This window comes from Cololabis saira, chromosome 18 (assembly GCF_033807715.1).
Source record: "Cololabis saira isolate AMF1-May2022 chromosome 18, fColSai1.1, whole genome shotgun sequence".
Lineage (NCBI taxonomy): Eukaryota > Metazoa > Chordata > Actinopteri > Beloniformes > Belonidae > Cololabis > Cololabis saira.
Window position 1 is genome coordinate 15190416 of NC_084604.1, and position 19807 is coordinate 15210222.

The window sequence follows — 19807 nt, forward strand, 5'->3', positions numbered from 1 at the left end:
CTGCATCAACACCTGATTCTAATTAACGGTCGTCACCACCTTGTCATTAAAGTCTGGATACTTCTGTTGATGACCAAGCTCCTTGTATCACGGTTTGATAAAAAAAGGGACACATCTAAAATATGCAGGACACTGGCCCTCGACGACCGACCGACACCCCTGGCCTACGGGAAGGCGGGTCCACGTCGCCATTTCGGGCTGAGCCCAGCCAGGTCCCACGGGCAAAGACCCGGCCACCAGGCACTCGCCTTCGAGCCCCAACCCCAGGCCTGGCCCCAGGGAGGGGCCCCGGTGACGCCGATCCGGGCGACGTTACGGTCCTTGATCTCTTCTTTGCCATGATTAGCTTGTGAACCGCTCGTAAGGCCCTGACACACCAACCCAACTTCCCCCGCTCTCTGCCGACTGCTGTGTCGGCTCGCGTCGCCTGTGTCGGGCTGGGTCGGGCTCGGTCGGGCTGGGTCGGGCTCTTTGAACACACTGCAAAGACGACACCCGACGGCCTGACTAGCACGTACGTTCTGCGCATGCGTGAGAGGTAATTCCCTTCCATACCAGCAGGCAGCGGTAGTCTGTATTCAGGGGCTCAAGGAGGAGGACAGCGCTTTTTTTTTTTCAAAGCTTTATTGAGAAAACACAAGTGCAATACAAAACAGACGGCACAACCACCTGCAGCTCTGTGGAGAATTAAAATAAATGGCTGGCTGAAATAAATCATTTAGGAAGATAAATGTTTGTTTAATAGATGAAATCTAACAATTGTAGCTACGCCTGTTAAGAAATTTGCTCCGAAAATTTCGGGATTTCTGCCTGCCGGCCCGGGAGCTGGTTTATGGTTCCGCGTTAAATCGACGCAGAGCCTACGGCGTAGGGTACGGCGTAGGGCGCGCGTCGCCCTGTAACCTATGCCGTAGGCTTTGCGTTGGTGTAACGCAGAACCATAAATCAGACTTTATTCTGGCGCGGTTTGAAAAAGACAAGCGAGTGATTATATACATTCACTGAGTGAATATTATGAAAGTAAAATATTTATTTCTCGCTAGAAATGTAATCAAAACGCATTTTTATGCAGAAACTAACTCAAAATATTGATTTTATTCATAAGAAATGTCCGCCATGTTTTTTTTTTTATTCAGTCCGCAAATGACGACGAAAAGCATTCTGGGAAATTCTGGGAACAGCCAATCACAGAGTGAGCTGGTGACCGACGTCCCGACGCCGATTCAACATGTCGAAACGGTTGAAAAGGTCCCGACGGGCGGCCGACCTGTGGTGACGTGCGGGACACACCGGGGAAACTAAGCCGACAGACGAGCACCGACGCTCATCGACGGCCCGACGGCCGATTATCAGCTTTGTGTGTCAGGGCCTTTAGTCTGGCCCGTCACCAGAGGTGGATAGTAACGAGTTACATTTACTCCGTTACATTTACTTGAGTAAGTTTTGGGAAATGTTGTACTTTTAGGAGTAGTTTTGAATCACTACACTTTTTACTTTTACTTGAGTAGATTTGTGAAGATGAAACTGTTACTCTTACTCCGCTACATTAGGCTACGTTGAGCTGTTACTTTTCTTTTACTAATCTCATGACATCACTGAGTGATTCTTTGGGGAAAATGTTTGTTTTTGCATGTTTTGTCACATATACACAGACTCAAACACACACACAGAGTTTCTATGAGTTCATGGGCTTGTTCTAGTTCTGCCTGGTTAAAAAAGAAAAGTACAAAGGCTTGACATTTTGTGCTACTTGTGCTTAATTAATTTTTTATTCTGTTATTTTATTATTTATTAAAGTACTTGAATTTACTTTAAGATTATTTTAATTTAAGCTATTTTTTATTTTTTATTAATTTTAATTTATTTTATTGATTTAATTTGCCTGAAGATGATTATTTTGTACGTTTTGTCTGTTTGAATGGTTGTGTTAAAAAAATAAATCAGACGTTACTCAACAGTTACTCAGTACTTGAGTAGTTTTTTCACCAAGTAATTTTTTACTTTTACTCAAGTAATTATTTGGATGACTACTTTTTATTTCTACTTGAGTCATATTATTCTGAAGTAACAGTACTTTTACTTGAGTACAATCTTTGGGTACAACATAGACAACATAGCTCCTAGGATCACTCGGGCAACACAAACCCCTCCACCACAGTAAGGTGACGGTTCAAGGAGGGGATAATATATATATATATATATATATATATATATATATATATATATATATATATATATATATACACACACACACACACACACACATTTTAACTAAAACAACACCAAATTATTATTTAGGGGGTGTTGCATCTTTCTAAAATAAGTCACTTATTTGCAACATACATGTCTTCTCTTGGGTCAGTCTTCTTCTTCTCACATCCCTCACCTCTAACAGCCTCAGTACGCCCCCTGCTGGCTGGACTATTGGTACTGCATCATACATGTTACTGTCGTTAACTATAACTAAATGTAAGAACAAAGAATATAACTGCGGCGACAAATGCAAACAAAGGATCCGCTGCGATACCATAGGGGGGCTTAAGAATATTTTAAAATATTTGTAGAATATTTCAAAATGAGCCTAACGACGCTAATGTGTTGTGTTTTTGTGTCGTTACTGTAGAAGAGGGGGTTTGGTAGCGACAGATGGTCAGCGGGCTAGAAAGGCGCTGCGCCGCTGCGCGGGGCGTTACGGTAGGACACGCCGCCCTCCTCCCCCACAGCGCGGCTCCTCGCCGGTCAAACATTATTTCAAAAAGCTTGGGCTTGGTTATATATTATTATCTATTTAAACTCATATTCCTGCGTCTTTGTATTGAATTTGTATTGAAATTCGTCTTTGTATTGAAAACCCCTCACACCCAGGACACAGTCTGTTTGAACTCCTCCCCTCTGGACGGCGCTACAGAGCTCTGTACGCCAAAACCTCCAGACTTATGCCGCTTTCCATTTGTCCTCGGAAGTCGGAATTTACCAGTTCCCAGTCGGAATTTTCAACTGGAACGCCCTTCGAAGTGGGATTTCCTACTGGGAAAGTGGGAGAAGCTGGAGAAGCTTCACCACCCCCGAGTTACCATTCAAAGATGGCTGCCATTCCCAGTTCCCAGTTCTGATTTCCGAGGTAAATGGAACGCGGCATTAAGCCTGAATTATGGTTCCGCGTTAAATCGACGTAAGTTACGGCGTAGGGTACGCAGCGACCTGCACGTATGGTGCGCGTCGCTGCGTACCCTTCGGCGTAGGCGCTGCGTTGGTGTAACGCGGAACCATAAATCAGCCTTCAGAGACAGTTTCTTCCCCCAAGCTGTTGCTCTGATGGACTCTCATCACTCATGGAGTCCATCATAGACATCATATAGAACATAATAGTGTTCTATATGATGTCTATGGAGTCCATAGGATGGATGGATTCAACTAATCCCCAAAGGGGAAACTTCATTGCCACCATGGCCACAACAATACAACATAAAACAATCAACAATACACATTAACATGTCTCCACCTAGGGACAGCATTGGATCAATACAGCAAAAAAAATAACCAGAAAATGACCCCCCAAAAAAGGGAGATAAAAGGAAAAAGAATACAAATCAATTTTAAAAGTGCAATGTGCAAGACAAGCATAGCAGCAAATTAAACAACTAAGAATAGAATAGAATAGAAAGCCTTTATTATCATTGTACAGGTACAGTGAAATTAGGCAGCAGCTTGCACACATGCAAAGACAATGTAAACAAGGAAACATAAATATATATATATATACACACTATAAACAAGAGTGAATGGGAGGATAAAAATGTACATGAATGGGTGGGGGGCAGTGGTGGACAGTAACGGAGTAAATTTACTTGAGTACTGTACTTAAGTACATATCCATAGGATTTGTACTTTACTTGAGTATTAGATTTCTTTGGTACTTATTACTCTTACTTGAATACATTTCCAAGACAAATATTTTTACTTTTACTCGAGTAAATTTCTAGGAAGGCTGAAAAGTACTCGTTACTTTCAGGTCTGCTCTTTTTTCTTCTTCCCTAAAATCCTATTTTTAGACGGACATTGGGAGACAGACAAGACAGACATTGGGAGACAGACAAGACAGACATGGGGAGACAGTTTGTTATGCTCTATATTGCTATATTCTACTGGTACATGTCCTTCCTGTAAAGTTAAGTGACTTCAACATTGAGTTATTGAAAGCAGAGATGTAGTTTTTTGTAAAGCAGTGGTCTTTGAGGGGGATCCAGACTTAGTTGGATGGTGCAGGTTCATTTGGTTTCAGTTCATGATTGTTAATAAACTCTGCATCATCTGTTGTCCTCTTATGATCCCATTCATTTGAATTGTTTTTGGTGTTTCTGCAGGTTTTATATAACATTGTGGTTCTAAAAGCAGCACATCAGTGCAGCTGGTTTCACAGAGTTAATTCTCAGAAACAAGAGTTAAAAGATCCTTAAATAAATTTAGAAAAAATATAGTAATTTACTGATGTGGAAAATAAGAAATTTACTCTTACTTTTACTCAAAGTAAATTTAAAAGCATTTACTTTTGGATACTTAAGTACCTTTAAAAGCAAGTACTTTTCTACTCTTACTCGAGTAATATTTCGACTGAGCTACTTTTACTTGTACTTGTACTCTTACTCAAGTACTGGGCTCGAGTACTCTGTCCACCTCTGGTGGAGGGATATTGCACTTAAATGGATGGAAAAATAATAATATTGCCCTTGAAAGGATGGGAGTATTGCACATAGATAGTAGAACAGTGTTTCTCAATCCTGGTCCTCGAGTACCACTGTCCTGCATGTTTTAGATGCTACCCTGCTTCAGCACACCGTGATACAAGTACCTGTGTCGTCAACAGAACTGTGCAGACCTTGGTGACAAGCTAATTAGGACCTTTAATTAGAATCAGGTGTGTTGGTGCAGGGAAACATCTAAAACATGCAGGACAGTGGTACTCAAGGACCAGGATTGAGAAACACTGCAGTAGAATATTGGCATATTGTGGATAGAAGGTAGAAAATATTGCACAGAAAAATATGAGGTAGCTTATAGGTTGAGAAAGTTCACAGCTTTGGGGAAGAAGCTGTCCCTGAATCTTTTTGTACGGGATCGTAAGGACCTGAAGCGCCTCCCAGAGGGCAACAGGTCGAAAAGGTGGAAACCGGGGTGGGTGTTGTCCTTTAAAATGTTCTTTGCCCTGTTGAGGCAGCGGGAGCTGTAGATGTCAGACAGGTAGGGCAGAGGTTAGTCGATGATCTTCCGTGCTGTGTTTGCCACCCTCTGCAGCCTCTTCCTGTCTGCTTCTGTGCTGCTGGAGTGCCACACTGTCACGGCATGGGTCAGCAGGCTCTCTATGGTGGACCGGTAGAAGGCCACCAGCAGCTGTGTGTTCAAGTTCTCCTTCCTGAGCACCCTCAGGAAGTGCAGCCGCTGCTGAGCCTTCTTCACCAGTGCAGTGGTGTTGACAGACCACGAGAGGTCTGCAGTGATGTGGACGCCCAGGAACTTGAAGGACTGCACTTGCTCCACACATTCACCGTTGATGTACAGGGGGGCGGGGGCGGCTCGGTTCCGCTTGAAATCCAAGATGAGCTCCTTGGTTTTGGTGGTGTTCAGTGCCAGGTTGTTCAGTGAGCACCACTCACCAAGTTTAAGGACCTCATCTCTGTAGGCCGCCTCGTTTCCCCCTGTGATCAGCCCCACCACCGTTGTGTCATCAGCAAACTTGACAATGACGTTCTCTGGGTGGGCGGGGCTGCAGTCCGATGTGTAGAGCGAGTACAGAAGTGGGCCCAGCACACAGCCCTGAGGAGAGCCAGTGCTGAGAGTGCGGGAGGAGGAGAGGTGAGGACGGAGCTTCACGCGCTGGGGTCGGTTCACCAAAAAGTCCTTAATCCAGGAGCAGGTGGATGGTGGGAGCCCCAGAATATAGCTGCAATTAAAAGTACACTGTACAAGAGAATATGGCAGCAAGTTATGACAGTCTAAAAGAGTAGCTGCAGTTTAAAGTGCAATTTGCAGTACAAGGGTTAATATAGCAGCAAGACATGACATCAGCAGTCCAAGTTAAAAAGTCTGGTTCCTGCAGGAACAAAGGACTTCCTAAATCTCTCTGTGGAGCATCTGGGCAAAAGAAGCCATTTACTTCTGCTACTTCTCAAAGCTGTACAGGGGATGATCATCTCAGAGTCTCAGAGTAATCAATCACTGTGCAATAATAATAATGACCACAATCATATGCTGTAATAATGCACCTTTCAATAACCATGTCTACCTCTTACTTCTGCACCTTTCACTTAAAAAAAAATTGTATATATGTTAATAAGAGCTGTCATTTGTCTATTTACTGTACAGTGAGCAAAAATAACTGGAGTCAAATTCCCTGTCTTGTTTGACCTGACTCTGCCAATAAACCTGATTCTGATTCTGATTACTTGGTTCAAGTGCTTGGGAAACATTTTATGAGTCACATTATTTCAAAAGCTTGGCCTTGATTATATTGTTATTTATTTCAACTCATATTACTGCGTCTTTGTATTGTATCTGCACTTGTATGTATATATATATGTATGTGTATGTGTGTGTGTGTGTGTGTGTGTATATATATATATACACACACACACATATATATATATGTATGTCTGTTTCATATATGTATGTGTATATATACATATATATACATATATATATATATATATATATATATATATATATATATATATATATATGTATATATATATATATGTATGTTTCATACATGTATGTGTGTATATATATATATATATATATATATATATATATATATATATATATATATATATATATATATATATGTATGTATGTATATATATATAATGTTATAATGTGATAAAGTTCTTTATTTTCTGTAATGCAATAAAAAAACAAAAATGTAATGATTATGGTTTACAGTTTAAGATTAAGATTCCCAGAATATTCTATTTTTTTTAGATAGGATATTTGAGTTTTCTTAAGCTGTAAGCCATGATCAGCAATATTAAAATAATAAAAGGCTTGCAATATTTCAGTTGATTTGTAATGAATCCAGAATGTATGACATTTTTGTTTTTGTAATTGCATTACAGAAAATCACAATATTCTAATTTTCTGAGACAGTCCTGTATATGTATGTTTCATATATGTATATGTACGTGTCGTGTGTATATATTTACACACACACACATATATATATATATATATATATATATATATATATATATATATATATATATATATATATATATATATATATATATATATATATATATATATAATTATTTAGGGGTGGCTTAAGAATATTTTACGATATTTTTTAAGAATATTCCAGCCTCAACGACTCCCATGTGTTGTTTCTGTGTTGCTCTAGAGGTGGTGTGGTAGGACAGATGGTCGTGGGCTACAAAAGGCGGTGCGCGGCTGCGCGGGCCGTTACGGTAGCTCCCCCCACCCCGCACACACACAGCGCAGCTCCTGCCGGGAAGCTTTGGTCGGTCGGGGGCCATTTGGGCGCATTTCTTCTTCTCTCCAGCTAAAATACACGCTTTAACTCAGAACTAAGAATCCAAATTAAGATAACTAAATCGAGCTAAACCACGATGAGCGCGATGAACGTGAAGAAGCTGAAGGTGAACGAGCTGAAGGACGAGCTGAAGCGGCGCCAGCTCTCCGACAAGGGGCTGAAGGCCGAGCTCATGGACCGGCTGCAGGCCGCGCTGGACGCCGAGGCGCTGGCCGGGGAGCCGGCCGACGCGGCCGAGGCGGCCCCGGAGGACCAGGAAGGGGAGCAGGAGGGGGAGCCGGAGGAGCTGGACCAGGAGGACCAGGAGGAGCAGGAGGAGGAGGAGCAGGGGGAGCCGGAGCAGCCGCAGGCCGAGGAGAGCATGGACGCCACCGAGGAGGAGCCGGAGAACGGCGCGGCCGCGGCGGACGAGGAGATGGTGGAGGAGGAGGACGACATGGACGCCATGCTGAAGGAGGAGGAGGAGGAGGAGGACAAGCCCGGGGACCCGCCCGCTGAGGGTGAGTCGCTTGGATGCAAGGAAGGAAGGAAGGGGGATTTTTTTTAATTTTTTATTCTTTTTATTTATTTTTTATTACCCCCCGGGAGATCGGGAGGGAATCGGCTCGGCTGGTGTGAACGCACCGCCGACCCGAGCCGACCGACCGGCAGGGCGTCCATGTGGAGGCAGGCCCCGCGCTCACCGCAGCTCTAAAACCACAATAAGTCGAGTTAAATCCACGCTCTTACCGTATTTAGTCGTTTTTTATACGCGAAAGTAGAAATTGACATCATTTCTGATATATCTAGACACTAAACCGCATTTTTCTCCGTTTGGTTAGCCTTTTAGCACGATTTCCTTTGTGTCTGGTGCAGTGCTAATTAGCCGGTTAGAGTAGAATACAATAGAATACAATGCAATAGAATTGAATAAAATAGAATACAATAACATAGAATATAATTTAATACAATAAAATACAATACAACATAATTTAATATAATACAATAACATAGAATAGAATACAATAATATAGAATTAGGGCTGCAGCTATCGAATATTTTAGTAATCGAGTATTCTATTGGAAATTCCATCGATTAATCGGATAAAACATATTTTTGTCTAGTTAAAGAGCAATTATAAATATACATAAGATGTTAATTGACATTACTAAGACTAAATTATATAATACAGTAGGTTCATGGCTGTGCATTTAAAAACCCTGAACTTACACCAGTTGACCAAATTAACTGCCTTCACTCAAAAAACTTACCAAGAAATGTTCTTATTTCTAACCTTAAAATGCCATTACACCTGATAACACGCATCACTTAAAAGGTTAGGTGTTTTTCCCATGTGTTTCAATTGAACTTTCATTTGTGTCAAGCAAATTTTAAGTTCTAGTTAAGTTTTAAGTTAAAGTCTTTAAGATTTTGAGTTTTGGCAGTGTTCAAAATAAAATGATGAGCCCTGCTGTATTGGAGCACATTTTCTTTTAGTTAAAACTGTAGCGGGAACAGATGTTTAGAGGAACCTATGTATGTACCGGGTTAGAGGGGGGAACATATAGGAGAACGGACCAGAAGAATATAGAGTGGATTGAAAATAAAAGTTAAGCACTGAGCTGCATGTGTCTCCCGTCTGGGCCATTGCAGACTGAGCATGATGTTACATTACAATGGCACTAAACGTAGTCCGGCGAAATATCCTGATTGAGCGGGCTAAATTAAACGATTCCTCGAGGAAGAGAAAATTCCTCGATCATTTTTTTGTAATCGAATTATTCAAGGAATCGTTTCAGCCCTACATAGAATACAATATAATACAATAACATAGAATACAATATAATTTAATATAATAGAATACAATAACATAGAATATTCAATTAAATGTATTTGTAATGCCTCAAATGACGCGTCACAACACAAAAAATGGCAAAAACATCCAAAAAACACAGTAACTGAGAAGAATACAATAGAATCAGCTTTATTGGCCAAGTATGAACATGCCAGACAGGGAATTTTGCAGTTGATGCTTGTTTAAAGGCAAGGCAAGTTTCTTTATATAGCACAATTCAACACAAGGTAATTCAAAGTGCTTTACATCAACATTAAAAGCAGCAAGACACAATTAAACAGTAAATAACAAATACAATGATAAGAAAAGAGGTAGAATAATAAAAAGCACAAGTTGTTAAAAGTAAGGGCAGTAGAATACAGCAGGTAAGTATTTAATTTAGGAGTACGCATCAGTAACACTAATGTTTTTAGGCCTGATTTAAAGAAGCTGACAGTTGGAGCAGACCTCAGGTCTACAGGAAGTTTGTTCCACCAGTGAGGAGCAGAATAACTGAACGCTGCATCACCTAGATTGGTTCTGGTTCTTGGGACAGCGATTTCATGACCGGTTTAATAGTCAAAGTTATTGTTTCTATTAGGTGTTTCCATGTGTAATTTATGAAGGTCTACAGTGCTTAAATCAAACACGTGCACTGCTTGTCCACCGTTTTGTATCTTAGGATGTACTAGTGGGGTTAAAACAGGTCACAGTGCCGCATACACGGGACATGGGTTTGAATAGGTTTGATTGCATGATGCATTGTCCATGATAGCAGTAGCTTTGTCCTCTTCAGTGAAATAAACTTATATCTACACCCTATATTTCAGGGTTAAGTACATTTAACCTATCAGATACCTTCTCCTCTTTTTTTTTTTTTTTTCCAGCCCCAGCAAACACTCCTCATTATTTTAATTTTGGCCAGTTTAAGTTGTAATTACTACCTGGTCCTAAGAGCTTGTTACAAGTCATTAATTATGATTGTATTGTTTTTTTTTTTAAGTGTAATTTTTGAGGTGTTGCCTCTTTTAATAACTATACTGATTATGGTCGACATAATGTAACTAATGAAACGGGCTTTGTGGGCCAGAACCCCACTGCCGGTCCGACCTCTCTCTCTGTCTCAAAAAGGAGCACCTCATTCTATATCTTTGTTCTATTTTCAAAGGGGATGCGGACAAAGACACGAATGCTGATCAGAAGAATAAGAAGGGTGTTAAGAGACGCCGGGAGGAACATGGAAGGGGCTACTTTGAATTTATTGAAGAGAACAAATACAGCTGGTAAGGATGGGACAGAGCAAAAATGGCCTTCAGCATCCCTGAAGCGCCATCCATAGCTTTGTTGAACTGTATTGGCTTTAAGTGCCAATGCACACGATGAGCTGAGGTAAACCCTCATTTTTTCAACTATTTTATTATTTATTAATACCAAGTTTCACACATGTGTTTGAGGGGTCATCCCTGACAATCTAAAGAACCTTACCATTTACCTTTTACAGTGCTCACTCACATTGTGTCTTTCAATGGACTGCATTCTGTAGCAGAAGTGCATCTATCAAATCTATGAGTCTTCACATCTATCCCTCATGCCACTTGTTTTTGGAGAGCCCGTTGTGTCCTCGAGGTAATGTGAGGCTGCTCAAAGAGAAACCTAGAGGAAAGTTGGCAGATGGGACACTTTTTGTGTGGCGGGTGGGTGGGGAGGCGTGGGAGGAGGGGCCCGCTGCTGCAGGCTAGCAGGCCAGGATGTAGCCAGATTCCCAGGGCGTTGGACCGTCCACGGAGGAGCTCGTTATTGATCGTCCATTTTGCCTAGCAATGTTCTTTTTTTTTTTTTTTTTTTTGTTACTTTTTTGTTTCGTTTTTTTGTCCCCACTGATTGTATGACGTCAAAATGCTATTTCTTTCTCATGTGTCTGTGAGTTGCCATGGTGTGAATGTGTGCATTTGCAAGACTATTTTTACCCCAGCGTAGGTGACATCATGCATGGCTTGCATGGGTGTTATGAGTGTTAATGTGTGAGTGTATATACATGTAACTACTTCTGGGTCCGTGTTTTGTTTTCATTGCGCTAATGACACAACTGAGTATTGACAGGCAGAAGATGGGAATATTTTGGGAAAGCTTCATTGTTAATTTTAAAATTTTCTCTCCATTGATTCTATCAGAATACTATGTCCATATCTCCCCTCAGCAATTAGTCATTTTTCCTCCAGGGATCCATTCTGGATTTTAATTTGGCCCGTTTTTATATATTTTTCCTCTCCGAGCAGTTTTGCACCGCTTCACCCCACCCTATGTGAAATCAGAGGCCTCTATGCAGTTACAGACTCACAGTGGCAACCAGTGTATGACCTAACCTCAGGTTTCACTGAGAGACTCTGTCTACCAGAATTTCCATGCAGGATTTTTTTTAAATCATTATTTTTTTAATGGGTGTCTGGGTTCAAGATGACGGATGCCTCTAGATGCAGGGAGATGTTAAACTACAGTGAAGATTTTTTTCTTACTAAAGTTCTCCACCAGAGTTGGATTACTTGGTTCAAGTGCTTTGGGAAACATTTTATGAGTCACATTATTTAAAAAACATGGGCTTGTTTCTTAAATTTGCCACATGAAGTTCAGGCCCAGGTCTGTGAGCTGCAGAGTTAACGTTGCTTTTATTCTCTGGGTTTGTTAAATCTACTGAATATGGCCCGGTTTATAATGTAAACGTAACATAAAAGTACATGTATTTCTAGCTTTCATCATATATGGAGTTAAATAACACCGGGCACAGTTTCACTTTGATCAGTGAAGAGCCTTGCAGTTTTTTTTTTTTTGTTTTTTCTTTCCCCTCTTTATCTTCATTATTAGATTTCGCTGGATGCTGCAAGGTAAGTGTCTGACAAGGCCCACACCACTGTACAGCCGACTATCCAGACATTTTGGAGGCTCATTTACCCCGTTCACGTTGTCCTTACCCCTTGTCTTTCTGCTTCTTTCCTCCAATATTTTTCAATACTTTCTCAGCAAGTGGTTCCCCCAAGCATCAATATGTTCCGCGCTGCTGTGCTCGGACATGAATATTCTAATTGTTTTGCTGGTCTCTCTTTTCAGTGCCTCTTTTAAGTCTCCCGTACCCCCTCTGGAGGAAGAAGATGAAGAGTTTGATGACACGAAGGTCTGCTTGGATACCTGTAAGTGTTCTGACTGAGGGGGAGTCTACATTTTTACCAGCGCGTCGTCGGAAATGCAATGGTTTCCAACTTTCTTTCTTTTTTGTGCTCCAGACAACTGCGACCTACACTTTAAGGTGTCACGGGATCGCTACAGTGCCTCGTCCCTCACAATGGAGAGCTTTGCTTATCTCTGGTCTGGAGGCCGAGCCACTTACGGGGTGAACCAAGGCAAAGTTTGCTTCGAGTTGAAGGTACGGTAGTGATCAGTCGTGTAAAAGCGTTTTCATGCCTCGGTGCATCGTTCTTACACCCCTGAATGTCCTTTTAATGTGGCAATGATAAAGTTAAGACTTCACATTAACGCAGACTTGATTTGTTTTTGCAGATTACAGAGAAGATCCCAGTGAAGCACATTTCCAGCAAGAACATGGAGATCCACGATGTGCAGGTTGGATGGTCCCTGGCGACTGGAAACCTGCTTCTAGGTCAGTGCGGCTGCTCTTGGTTTAGTTCTGGAAACGGCAAGTCGGCTGAACCATTTATTGCTAGAAATGTAAATTAAATTCCTTGGCAGAACTGGAAACTGGCACAAATCACATCTGCAGATTCAGTTTTATAATGAAGACTTATTAGTTGTGATTGATACATTTACACATCATTTAATGGGCATCTGCAGAACTGTGAACTTATCTGACTGCAGTAGGTTTGTGTTTTTCATGAAAGTCAGTAAAATAAGATGCTTTTAAAGCGAGGCTGCGGTAAGCCTGAGGAAGGCCCACCGGCCCCAACAGCTCCCTCTAGTGGAGCATCAGCAGTACGACACGTTGATCATAAAATGGCTTCATTTCTGGCAGCAGTAACCAGGCCGGTCTCTTGGCTCGTGCCGCCGAGATGATTCACACGGTTAGAAAGTCCCAGCGTCTGAAATGTGGTGAACATGAAGGCTCCTTCACAGATTCTCATGTCGCTTGACTTTTATGTGGTGATGTTTAGGTGAGGAGGAGTTTTCCTACGCCTACTCCGGGAAAGGCAAGAAGACGACCAACTGTGTCACCGAGGACTTTGGAGAAACTTACGAGGAGAATGACGTCATCTGCTGCCTCCTTGTAAGATTTAACTCTGATTCTGCTGTGGCTGTTTGTTCCTCTCACTTAACATACGCCAGAAACGTGATGTCAAACTTCCACTTTGCTTTCTTAGGACTTTGAGGGCGAGGAGGTGGTCTTCTCCTTCGCCAAGAACGGCGGCGAGCCGGCCGTTGCCTTCCAGGTCAGCAAGGAGACCCTGGAAGGCCGTAACCTTTTCCCTCACGTCATCTGCCACAACTGTGCCGTGGAGTTCAACTTCGGCCAGATGGAGACGCCGTACTTCCCCCAGCCGACGGGCTACACCTTCATGCAGCAGGTTCCTGTTGCTGAGCGCGTGCGTGGGATGAAGGGCCCGCAGACCAAGGCCGACTGTGAGGTAAACGGGGGGGTTGTAACTACTACAGCAGCGGGTCTGGCTCCTGGTTCAGTTTTGGGCACGGTGATCTAAAGAATCTGTTTTATTTTGTGCAGATCATAGTGATGGTCGGTCTGCCAGGCTCAGGCAAGACCACATGGGTCAAGAACCACGTCCAAGAGAACCTGGGGAAGTACTACATCCTAGGCAGTGACACTATCGTGGACAAGATGATGGTCGGTACCGTTGAGAGAGATCTGTGGGAATCTGGAAATACCTCATTTATTTTGTTCAGCATTTGAATTGACATTTGATGTTTGGTTCTGTTCAGATCAACAGCCTGAAACGCCAGTCCAAGGACATCACGAAACTGACGGCGATCTCCCAGAGAGCGCCGCTCTTCCTGGGGAAGTTCATCGAGATCGCAGCTCGCAAGAAGAGAAACTACATCTTGGATCACGTAAGTCGTCCGTGGTGAAGTTGCTTTCATTAACGTAAATTATGACTAAATATCGTCGTCAACGAACCTTTATCACCTGAGGGAAAACGAGACAACGAAAATGCTGGTCATGTGACTAACGATAATTAAATATATAATTCAATATCTTAGACAAATATAAACAAGACTAAATGTAGATTACAAAATAAAAACTGCTAAAATGTGTCTTCATTTTTTTCGACCAAAATGTAAAATGGGTTTGGTTTAATACAATCTTTGGCTAAAACTAGACTAAAATGGTCCTGGACAATTCTGACTAAAATAAGACTAAAATGACTGAAGACTGAAACTTGACACAACTATAAGGAGAATGAACTTGACTAAAACTAATAAAAACTAAAATGATAGCTTGACCCAAAGACTAGATTAACACTGAAGCAGGCTGCCAGAAACAACACTAGTCCGTGGTCTCTAAAATTCACGGGTGTGACTTAAGTTTACATGTTTTATAAATGAGACCTGCTCCTGTTTCCAGACCAACCTGTCTGCTCCGGGCCAGAAGAGGAAGATGTGCTTGTTCGCCGGCTTCCAGCGCAAGGCGGTCGTGGTCTGTCCTTCCGACGACGACTACAAACAGAGAGTCCAGAAGAAGGTGGAAGGCGACGGGAAGGAAGTCCCGGAGCACGCCGTGCTCAAAATGAAGGGTGAGTGATAATCCCGGGACTGCCGGAAGAAATACTTCCTCAAGTTGTTTTATTTGTTGTGTGATCTCATTCTGGTTGCTCCCTGCTTGTTAAAGGTTTCTACGCTCTGCCCGATGAGGGGGAAAGCTTCAGCGAGGTAGTTTTCGCCGAGCTGCCGAAGGAGGACGCGGGCAAGCTGCTGGATCAGTACAAGGACGAGAGCAAGACGGCGCTGCCGGCGGAGAAGAAGCCCAACCAGGGCAGCACGACGCCCAAGAGGGGCGGCGGCGGCGGGCCCCGCGGAGGCGGCGGCCGGGGGGGCAAGAACCAGTTCGGCCGCGGCGGGCCGGGCCAGCGAGGAGGCGGCGGTCGCGGAGGCTTCCAGAACAGAGGAAACTTCAGAGGCGGTAGGACTGGTAGACAGGCAATGCATTCTGGGACTTGTAGTAGCAAATATGTTGTGGCTCAACGTGTGGCATCGGTCTGGTCGCAGGTCCCGGACCCCGTGGCGGCTTCAACCGTCCTCCCCGCGGCTTCCTGCCCCCCCCGGCCTTCAGGGGAGGCTACCCCAACCGGGGGAACTTCAGCCGCGGCGGCGGCCCCATCCCCAGCCTGGGCGCCGCCCACCGGGGCGCCATGAGGGGCAACATGGGCCCCCGGGGCGCGCCCATGAACAGAGGCGGCCACATGAACAGGGGCAACATGAACCGGGGAGGTGGAGGCCACATGAACCGTGGAGGAAACCGGGGGCACCCGGGCCAGGTGGGCGGCGTCTCAACGTCTCGTTTACACACACACGTGTCTGTTGCACAGTTTCCATGAATGTGTTTCCTGCTCGTCCCCCTTCCGCAGTTCCAACAGCGAGGCGGTAACCGCGGCAACTTTGGCGGCAACAAGAACAGGGACTTTGGCAACAACAGGAACAGCGGAAACTATGGCAGCAGAAACGGCATGGACAAGGCCCAGGCCTTCAACCAGAGCTGGCAGCAAGGGGTCAGTATCCGGCGCCAGGTCCGGTGATCAGGGCTCAGCCCGTCTGTTGACCAGGGAGTTGCATGTTGCGCTTATTCTGAGCATCACATTTTCCATTAGAACTGCAACATCAGTGCATGTTTCTGTCTACCAGTCTTTTCCCACATCGCAATTAAACCTTTGTGAGGCTTCTGATTGGTCCCTGACTGACCAATCAGAAACATCTGGGTGAGAATATCCGGTTGGACAGAACAGCCGTCTCTCGTTCCCATAAATGGAAAAAGCCTGGTTTTTACTTGTTTTGTATCTAAATTTAAATCACTGGATTCTTTTTTTAAACTTTGTTTTAGTAAAAAGGAACACTTGTAGGTGCAGCGTATTTTTATCCCCAAACTGGAAAAAATCCAGTCTTTACTGCCAAAACAAAGTCTGATCAGCAGCAGGCTACAAGTATTTATTTATTTATTTATTTATAATTTATATATTTATTTATTTATCTATCTTAAAATGGTTAAGCAGTGTGCTTGGGGCACTTGTAAAAGAGAGAATCGGAGAAACACATTTCACCCCAAATCAACGGGAAATCATGAAAAATTTCTGATTTGGATAAATGTGGACAGCCACACCTCCCACTGTGCTATCGGATAAACTCATCAAAAGATCTTGTTTATGCCTAAAAACCTCAGTTTTTTTTTTAAAACTCATTACACCTGAAGTGTTAATTTTTATTTATGTTTACCGTATTTTCCAGACTACAAGTCGCTCCGGAGTGAAAGTCGCATCAGCCATAAAATGCACAATAAAGAAGGAAAAAACATATATAAGTCGCACTGGAGCATTTTTGGGGGAAATTTATTTTATAAAATCCAACACAAAGAACAGACATGTCATCTTGAAAGGCAATTTAAAATAAAAATAGAATCGAAGCAACAGGCAGAATAATTGTACAGTTTGCTTACGTTACATGACACAACTGAGAACGTGCCTGGTACGTTAACATAACATATTGAGTTATTCAGATAACTATAGCATAATTAACATGCTAAGAAGTTTACCAAACCATCCGTGTCACTCCAAATAACTAAAATCCAATGAAATCTTCATCCTCGGTGTCACTTTTAAACAACTCCGCTAACTCCGGAGGTAGAAGATGCTTCCTCTTCTTCGATGCTTACGTCATCGTCAGTTGTAGTTCGCCCTCTGGTGGTTTAGTGTGAAAATAACGTGAAATGATAAACTGGTAATAATGTGTAAATAATTTCACACATAAGTCGCACCCCCGGCCAGACTATGGAAGGAAAAAAAAACAAAATGCGATTTATATTCTGGAAAATACTTGCTGTTGATTGTCTTTGGTACATTAATTAGAAATAAAGTGCTGTAAACCCCAGTTTTTACAATGGCAGTGGACGGGAGAGATGGCAGGTTTGTCCTTGACAACAGCTCATTTATCTAGGACCTTTCTGTGATTGTGAACCGGGTCGTCTGTGTGTTCTCTGCAGTTCTGGAACCAGAAGCCCTGGAGCCAGCAGTACCAGCCCGGATATTACTGAGACACTTGTTCTAATGGACTGGTGGCCCGCAAGTGAGGCTCCACCACAAGCCACGGGACATCCCCCCGCCCCGCTTTTCTTTTGTTTTTTTTTTAACTCTGTTTCCTTAGAACCCACTTTTAATAATCCGAGACTGACGTGATGTGGAGCAACAACATTCCATCAGTCGAGACAACCAGATGAAACGAGTGTAATCGAGGCTTGATTGTCGTACATATATATACACGTGTACAGTGTGGGTTCAGACACGTTCAATCATTGTTCTTTATTTCTCTCCCCTTTATTTTTGTTGTATATTTCACTATGTTTCAACCACTTTTAAATTTCATGCTTTTAAGAAGAAGACAAAATCTTTGTAATATCAGGAATGGGAAACTTGCCGATCGGGCAATTCTAAAAAAAAAAAAAGAAAAAAGACAAAACAAAAAAAGGAACTTTTTTTTTTTGCAGGTTGTGCATTTTATCTGTGCTGTGTTTTTTTTTGCTTTTTTTTTTTTGCTTTTTTAATTTTAATTGTTATTACAAATTGTAAATATATTTTTGCATAGTTTTGTTGAAGTTAAAGAAACAATTGAAAGGAACCTGGACTTCTTCTGCAGGAAGTGTGCTAGAGTATTATATTAGACTGTACATGTTTTACTAGTCTACTGTCAAACAGTTAAAAGTCAAGCAGCAGGTGAATCAAGTTCTGTTATTTTGTTCCCATCGTCCAGACTGTAACAAACTTCGTAGACTTACAATAAACTACTTGTTTGCTTTTTTACATTCTTCCTGCCTTGAGACTTTTGATTCGGTTCAAAGGGGCGTAAAAGACCTTTGAACGGGCCGCGGCCGGGTTTGGTAGGTCCAACGGCGCCGGCGGCTCCAGCAGGCCCCTGATTTTAGTTTAAACCGTCTTTTATGATTCCTGTCATTCCTAGTCACGTAGTTTGGATGTGTTTTCCTTTTTAAGAGAGTATTTTGGCCAAGCCATCTTCAGGATAGAAGTAAGCCATCTGTAATCTGCTATGCCTTTTTCGTTCATGTTTTTATTTTCAGATCTGAGCACTGATTTATGAGTTAGGTTCCTTCTCAGGAGAACATGTTTTCTACGCTAGATTGTCTGTCTGTATTTTATCAGCAGTTCCTTGGTGCAGTAAACTCGAGGATCCGTCGACAGCGACCCAAGGATGCGGCGCCGCCGCTCGTTCCCACCAGCAACTAAAGAGCGACGCCGTGCTTCCACACAACCGGCAACTTCTTCAAATCCGTTTTTATCCTCCGTCTGAAAGCACTCCACGCGTTTGTGTCGCGGACTTCAGTCCAAACGGCTCATGTGTTTTAATTTTTTTTTTTTTTCTCCACATTGTCTTGTTTTCCTGAATAAACGAGACTTGGAGGTCAGACGAACCCAAAAGATCAGCTGTTTTTGTTTCTCTTCTTTTTCGTCTGCTCATGTTGATATTTAAGAAGCTTGTAAATACTAACCACACCACGGAACCGGTCGTGCATGAGTGTTTATTATTAAACTTGCTAGTGATAATGAAAGTATTCCCATAAGCTTACTGCTGTGTGATCAACTGTTAACTCTTTGTACATGGAAAGTTTGTGTCCCACATTTTTATTGTACTGGAATATTTAACCAAGCGAACTTTGGCTTTGCACCGTCGACTGTAACATAACAGACCCTATATTTTTTATCGCTTTGTGTTGCAGGTTGTATATCTGGACTTTTTATCATTAAACCAACAGCACAGAAGTTTGAAAAACTTGAACTGTTTTTTTGGACAGTTTTTACTTTTTCTTTTAAATAAAATGCATCACGTCTTTTTCCCTTCTATTAAAAGTCTTAAAAGCAAATATACGGTGACTTGCTTCATTACAGTGCCTGACAGGCTTTTATTGAGTTAAATTAATCACTAAAACAAAAAAAAGATTGCTTTTTAGTCTTTAATCTTCAGAATCAGAAGAATCAGAACTATTAATCATGAGATAGAAAATCCTCTCAAAAAAAAAATCATTGACATTAACCCTTTAATGCCTGAAATGAAATAATACACCAAAGAAGAACTAGATATTGAAATAAAAAAAAAAAACATTTTTTCAACAGTTTTAAAAGGATTTTTATTGAATAAAACTTTTCTTTTCATTATTGTGATTATAGGAATAGTGCAGCAGCCTTATAAATGTATAATATATGACACCAGGCATGCTGCTC

The 19807-nt window shown here is 42.3% G+C and overlaps 1 protein-coding gene across 1 annotated transcript; it reads left to right on the forward strand.

Moving 5' to 3' along the window:
* Positions 1-7479: 7479 nt before the first annotated feature.
* On the forward strand, positions 7480-19008 carry hnrnpub (heterogeneous nuclear ribonucleoprotein Ub). The gene is made up of 14 exons (XM_061707449.1): positions 7480-8043; positions 10525-10639; positions 12459-12538; positions 12632-12771; positions 12906-13005; positions 13514-13626; positions 13721-13984; positions 14080-14199; positions 14295-14423; positions 14938-15106; positions 15202-15492; positions 15579-15847; positions 15938-16078; positions 17560-19008. The coding sequence occupies exons 1-14, from the start codon at positions 7620-7622 to the stop codon at positions 17608-17610; spliced, it is 2406 nt and encodes an 801-aa protein (XP_061563433.1). The 5' UTR covers positions 7480-7619; the 3' UTR covers positions 17611-19008.
* Positions 19009-19807: the final 799 nt, after the last annotated feature.

Bases quoted from the DNA above. Each gene is read 5' to 3' on its own strand.
- hnrnpub (XM_061707449.1), top strand. From the start codon at position 7,620: ATGAGCGCGATGAACGTGAAGAAGCTGAAGGTGAACGAGCTGAAGGAC. The intron at 12,772-12,905 runs GTACGGTAGTGA...TTGTTTTTGCAG, and splicing joins AAGTTTGCTTCGAGTTGAAG to ATTACAGAGAAGATCCCAGT. The intron at 14,424-14,937 runs GTAAGTCGTCCG...TCCTGTTTCCAG, and splicing joins GAAACTACATCTTGGATCAC to ACCAACCTGTCTGCTCCGGG.